The sequence below is a fragment of the Tupaia chinensis genome, unplaced genomic scaffold (assembly GCF_000334495.1).
Source record: "Tupaia chinensis unplaced genomic scaffold, TupChi_1.0 Scaffold000605_1, whole genome shotgun sequence".
NCBI classification, from domain to species: domain Eukaryota; kingdom Metazoa; phylum Chordata; class Mammalia; order Scandentia; family Tupaiidae; genus Tupaia; species Tupaia belangeri.
Window position 1 is genome coordinate 2,188,772 of NW_006160123.1, and position 6,838 is coordinate 2,195,609.

Consider the following 6,838-nt stretch of genomic DNA (forward strand, 5'->3'; position numbering starts at 1 on the left):
TCAGACTGATACTTCATAAATAATTCCTCATCCATCCCTACGATGCCATCCAGCCTGGCCACTCTCGTTACCCTCCCTTCCCAATCCCTGCCATGCTATTTTTGTTAAAGCAGTCTTCTTTCTACAGAACTGTGTATGTGGCTTGTCTAGCCTTCCAAAGCAAGCAAGCAAGCAAGCAAGCAAGCAAGCAAGCAAGCAATGAATCAGAGAATGTAGCCAAGAGCAGTACGTGGATGCATAAACTCATACACACAGACTTAGACCTGTGATGCCACCTCAGGTGGTGCCACCAGTGCCAGACCCGTTTCTAAGGGACAAGCCATGGTCTGCAGGAGTCAGGATGCTAACAGAACCAGGCAGCTAGTGACGTGATGCATTCAGCACTTTGGACCTGCATGGGGAGCTGACTCTGGCTTCCGGCATTAGCACTTGCCAAGTATAAAATCCATATGGAATTTTGTGCAAAACTTCAAGACACGGACGACAATCTTTAAATCTTTTGAACTGGGATACGTCAGGCACTTCCCTAACACTAATCTCTCTACCTGGAAATGCGAAGTGAAAAACATTTCAGAGCATGTAACACTGAGGCATAAATCATGCTGCAGGGGTGTAAATGCGGGAGGCTTTACAGGGTGCCCAGCCTCCTTGTCCAAACAGCCGCAAAACAGTCTCCAAGTGTTTTGTGAGAGCAGCCATTGTGGTGGTGACAGTGTCCCAAAACAAGCCAGCAGGCTTACGGCTATCTTCCGAACGGTCACCACTGTGCTAACCAGAGAAGCCACGTAGGTATGTAAGTTGAGAACCAGAGGCCAGAGGCAGAGCGACCAGGCCAAGCCCGCTAGACGTCGCGGCTGCACACCTCTCACCAAGGCCACCTTTCAAGTACAGCATCCACCCAGCTGCCTTTTGATGTCAGAATGTAGAGGACCAAGAGATGGCCATGGTCTTCGGAGAGAAGTGGTGGTTACGGAAAAGCCCCTGCAGAGGCAATATCCCAGAAACCCATCTAAGAGTGAAGGTCGATTAAAAACTCCCAGACCTCTGAACTATCCTGCCAAGTCAGAAGTATATTTAACAGGCTTAGCTTGGGGTGCCAAGAACAGAGGAGATGTTGAGGCTTAATAAGCAGCAGGGAGGCTGAACGGACAAGTGAACGGTATGCTGGGTGACAGAAGTAGGAAGCCAAGGACATACAAAGAGGAAGAAGCGCGCTGCAGCCTCAGTAGAGGGAGGCAGCAGGGCCATCGGCTGCGTCCAGCTGAACGGCTTTGCAGGCTGGTTCTCGCCCGGCTCCCTCTGACTTTCTCAGCCGGGGTGGAGGTGGACGTGTGGCACTCAGCAGCAGAACGGGGGAGATGCCATTGATAAGCGGATACTCAACAGAAACAGATAGATGTACCATTCCGTAATGCCCTGTTTTACACCAAAGGCAGGTTTGTGTTGACAGAACACATCTCGGGTTGTCATGCAACAGCAGTAGTACTTTGGGAGAAGGGAATGATGAGGTGGACGGGGTGGGGCTGGTAGACAGGAGGACTCTCAAGTTCCAGTTCTTAAATACTAGAAAGCAAGAAACAGTTTGGTCTCCATCCTTTAGTGAAGAAATCGGATACTCATTTTCTGTTCTACGTCCACCTTCTCCAAAACCTGGGAGAAAAAAATAATTCCAGTTATGAAGGTTATACCGGGCCCACGCGCTTACCTGGATAACAGTTGTCCTTCTCCCTCCTCTGCAGTGAAGTTGAACTTTTTCACATCGAGAGGTGACTGACTAACCTTAACGAATTCTGTGAAGGATATGGCACTGTCCCCATCCTGATCGGCCTCCTGGATGGTCCTGTCTGCGATGCTGCCCAGCTGCTCATCTGAAATATTCACTCCGACCATCATGCGTAGCACCTGAAGGACCAAGAGCCAGGAATTACAGGGGACTTGGGAGTTAGAGGGACTCTTTTACCTAGAGTCAAGATAAAAGGCCAGTGGTGGTGCAGCTGGAGCCACATGGGCAGGGCTCCGGGTTTGCGTCTTGTGACCTCCGTGCACACTGGGAAGGTAAGCATGCCAGAGACCCAGGCCAGATGTGACTGCGCTGGATCACGGTATAAAGACTGTCGGGGAACCTGTCTGCCCATCTGTCTCTCTTTCTCTCTCTCGTGGGAAGAATAGATGAGGGGTCAGCAGGTAGCATAGTGGTTAAGGCACTGGTCCCACATGGCTGAATGCCGTTTGAGTCCTGATCTGGAGGCTTGCTTTCTCACTTTTGTTCTCTCTCTCCGATGAGCACATGTACCCTATAGCACATTTTTAAAAAATAAAGGGAATAGGGAGCAGCAGTTAGCATAATGGCTATGTTGCTGGACTCTCATGTAGTCGACCGCGGTTGGAGGCCTGGACCCAGCGGCTTAAACTCACGCCGGGCGCGTGTGCATTTGTGCCCAAGATCGCGAGAGGAGAATGGAGGAGGAGGGATTGCGGCGTGACCATCCCCCCTGGGGGGTGATTTCTCGCTTTCTGTCTCTGTCTCTGTTTTTCTGGCGAGTGCATGCGCCCTATAGCAAAAACGTCTCCAAAAAAGAAGAAAAAATAGTGATAAATAAAATTAAAAATAAATAATTCTTTTAAAACAAAGAAATGGAATCATCTTTGGAAAAAAAAAGATTACAAAATAAAGCCACCAACCCCTTATCTCTTTGATACCCTCAAGTACAACAACTAGAAAGCTGAAGCCTTTTCCTCCCCATTAGGCCATTCCAGTCGATGAGAGCAGAACTCTCTGGCAAGGGCTTTGGATAGGAAGGCAAGAGGGACAGTCCTTTGCAATTTGCTCTTCCCCAGTCTTTCTGCCCAGAATGAAGAGGCAATGCTGGTCACATAGCACACATCCCAGAGCCATCATGTAAAACTGTGTTGCGGGTAGCAAGGCAAGAATACAGAACAACCCTGGTTCTTGGAACTGAACCAGCCTGAACAGTCTGTCCCCACACTTCCTGTCATTTGAGGTGAACTAGTTCCTTATTGAAGTCAGCCAGTTTGACGGGGCTTTCTGGAACCCCACTCAAATGTGGTCCTCTTTGAGATTGTGCAAGAAGCTAGCTCTTCCTATAGTTAGCCAGAGAAACATAACATCTTAAACGGTTAAGTGCTAAATCTCCTTAGAAAAAATGAACACATTCAGGAGCTATGAGCACTGAGTCAATAAAATTTAATACTATTTCACCAAATTTGTCTCAAACTTACAGAAGAACACAGCCTATACAATTCTATTAACAGCTACTATTTCACCAAATTTGTCTCAAACTCACTCAAGAACACAGCCTATACAATTCTATTAACAGCTTTAGGGTGTGAACATACTTTGAAAATTCAGTCTGCTGGTGGTGTGGTGGTTAAGACAGCTGGATCCCATATGACCGACTTCAAGGTTCGAATCCAGACCTAGCGGCTTGAAAAAACACGCTGGGCACATGTGCATGTGTGCTCAAAATCACGAGAGAATAGAGGGAAAGGGACAGTGGCATGGGCATCGCCGTGGGGGAGACGTTTCACATTCTCTCTATCTCTGACTCTCCTCCCAGCAAGCACAAATGCTCAAAAGCAAAACTAAACAAATAAATAAATAAATAAATAAGATTACTATCTTAAACAAAAGTAAACAATTTTAACAATGTGACTCTCAGACAACGTGAAAGGCTGACTAGCAAACACTATGAAATGGGGCAGAGTGCCCACTGGCACTTCCTATCACTGGGGTCAGTCATCTCGGCCTCTGGAAGGTGGGAGCTGAGCTTTTCCACAGAAGAAAGGCCCTTCATCCCAAAGTTGTTTTTTTTTTTTAAATTTTAAATTTTATTTAGTCATTCATTTATTTTAGTATGACCAGAGAGAGACATACAGAGAGAGAGAAAAAAAAAGTGAGAAAGCAAGCCACCAGGTCCAGGACTCAAACTGTGGTTGACCACATGGGAGTGTCCAGAGCCTTAACCACCACTCCACCTGCTGGTCCCCCAGCTCAAAGATTCATAGTCTTCCATTTACTTACTCCTTCACATCCTTCTCCAATTTATGAAAGAGGTTTTTTTTTATAGAGTTATTTTATTTACCTTTATTTATTTAATTTGACCAGAGAGAGACAGAGTGAGTGAGTGAGTGAGTGAGTGTGTGTATGACAGAGAGAGAGAGACAGAGAAGGTGAGAAAGCAAGCCACGAGGTCTGGGCCTCGAACTGTCATCGGCCATGTGGGAGTCCAGCTCCTAGACTCATCATGCCACCAGCCAGCCCCCGAAAGAGGCTTTAAAAGTAAATTAAAGAATTTTCTGAGGTCCAGCAGGTGGTGAGGAGTTAAGGCAGCTGGAGCCCACATGGCCAGCTGTGGGCTAGCTGTGTGTCCAGTTCAAGTCCCGGACCTTGCAGGGTGAGAAACATGCTGGGTGCATGTGCATGCGTGCCCAAGAGAATGGAGAAGAGACTGTGGCATGGCCATCCCCGCTGGGGGGTGATTTCTCACATTTCCGCTTTCTTCCTATCTTTCTTTGGTGAGTACACATGTTCTATAGCAAAACTAAAAAAAAATAAAAAGAAAACTAATCTCCCAGGCTTCCCTTAGGATAACTTTTTGGTATCTAAGGAATAGCTAAGTACTGAAATTACCGAGTTTTTTTAGAAACTGTGGATCAAGAAAGATAAACTTTTCTCCCTCACATTGGTAAAATGTTCATATTCTCATCTTGCTAGGATAAAACTAGTCCTACAACTCTGTCATGCATGAGTGCATTGGTACCAAAGTCATCCCTGGTCCCAGAAACACTCCAGTCACCCTGACTGGCACTCTGGCCGTATGGTCTCGCTCCAGGCTTTCTTTGTCCCAGTAATAGATTATAAATCAACTCTCCGCTCAGAAAAAAAATCTCTGAAGCCAGATTCGGCCCAGAGGATGAAAATATGCAACCATACAGTGACAGCCTCGATCTTTTCTCTTCAGAACTCAAAAGCCCATCATTTATAATAAAGTAAGCTCTGTTCACTGAAGAACAACATTCCCAACTTGAAAGCAAGCGACATTAACACTGACCAGCAGGTTGTTTCCATTTTGCAGAGACAAATAAATGTAGGAATGCTTTGGGCTGGCCCTTACTCTAGCCTGAATAATCATTCCCCAGAGGGGATGTCCACACTGCAATCCCTTCTCCTCTGTTTTCTCAGGATTTGGGACATGCATGCACACGTGCCTGGCACGAGTTTCAAGCTTCCAAGTCTGAGACTCAAATTGTAGTCAGCCATGGGAGAGTTCAGTACCTTAACCATCATGCTATCTGCTGGCCCCCAAACAAATGCTTCTTAAAGAACAATTCCTGCTCAGAAAATGAAGCAAGCAAGGCCAAAACACAAACTACCTGGGAGCTCTCCCCACATACCTGTAACAGCTCATCACGAGAGATCTTGTCATCTTTATCCAAATCATATAGTCGAAAAGCAACTGATGGAGAAAAACAAGAAGTTAGTGGAAATTTTGTAATGTTCTGCCCCTTCTCAAGGAACTAATATGTAAGGACACTAGAAAGAAAACTGAAACTAATGAACAGATTTTCCAGGCCAGTCCTGTGGTCTAGTGGTAAGAGAGCTGGATCCCACATGACCGAATCAAGTTCAAATCTTAGCCCTAGGAGCTTGAAAACCACACCAGATGCATGTGTGCCCAAATCCTAACAGGACGGAGAAGTGGGGAAGAGATCGAGGGTGACCAGGCACACGGCCAGGAGCAGGGAGGTTGCTTTCTCCCTCTCCCCCTCTTTTTGGCAAGTGCACACATTTTTTAGCAATTACCATTACCTACAGGGCTTATTAAAGACATTGGAACACTTAAGAAATTGAGAATTAATGGTATATTTTTAAATTTTTTTTTTTAAATTTGCTAAAGAACATGTGCATACACACGTGAGATAAAGAGATGGAAAGGGAGAAGGCACCCACTGGGGGCAGTGGTCCCACTGCAGTCCCTTCTCACTTCTCCTTTTAGGTTTGGGCACACATGCACACGCACCTGGTGTGTTTTCTCAAGCTGTAGGGCTTGGGATTTAAACTGCATAGTTGTTCATGTGGGATCTAGTCAACGTCAACCACCACACCATGGGCTGTCCCACCATGGAATTAAAAAAAAAAAAACTACACTTCTCAGAAAGGACCTACAATTATAGGGCCACACAGGCACACACTTTGGCAGCAGGCTACACAAAGTTATCACTCTGGGATTTTTCTTTCTTTTTTTTTTTTTTGGAGAGGATTTTGCTATATGGCACATGTACTCGCCAGACAGAAAGAGGCAGAGAGTCAGAAAGCGAGAAATCATCCCCAGGGGGGATGGCCATGCAGCAATCCCTTCTCCTCCATTCTCCTGTCGGGATCCTGGGCACGAATGTACATGCGCCCGGCGTAAGTTTTAAGCCACCAGGTCCAGGACTTGAACCGCAGTTGACTACATGAAAGTCCAGTGACATAGCCATTACACTAAATGCTGGTCCCTCTTTCTTTTCTTTTCTTTTCTTTAAGGTTTAAGTCACAGGGTGTCTGCACTCACCAGAGGGAGGCAGAGAAAGTGACAGGGAAAGTAAGAAATCACCCACCAGGTGGGATGACCATGCCACAATCCCTTCTCCATTCTCAAGGGATTCTGAGCACACATGCACATGTGCCTGGCGGCGTGACTTTTAGGAAACCACATCTGGGACTCGACTGTGATCAGCCATGTCACTCTAACCACCATGCCACCTCCTGGTCCCACTCTGGAGTTTCCTGCCTCTCTGGCAAATTTATGCCAAATTTCAAGAAATACTCTACGCC

At 46.4% G+C, this 6,838-nt stretch overlaps 1 protein-coding gene across 1 annotated transcript in view; it reads right to left on the reverse strand.

Moving 5' to 3' along the window:
- Positions 1 to 268: 268 nt before the first annotated feature.
- Positions 269 to 6,838, reverse strand: part of CHP1 (calcineurin like EF-hand protein 1) — a 50,174-nt gene continuing 43,604 nt past the window's right edge. The window contains exons 5-7 of the mRNA XM_006158674.3: positions 5,416 to 5,477; positions 1,780 to 1,902; positions 269 to 1,650 (exon numbers count right to left, since the gene is read on the reverse strand). Of these exons, the coding sequence (XP_006158736.1) occupies positions 1,597 to 1,650; positions 1,780 to 1,902; positions 5,416 to 5,477 (239 nt within the window). The 3' untranslated portion in view covers positions 269 to 1,596. The remainder of the gene's footprint in view (positions 1,651 to 1,779; positions 1,903 to 5,415; positions 5,478 to 6,838) is intronic.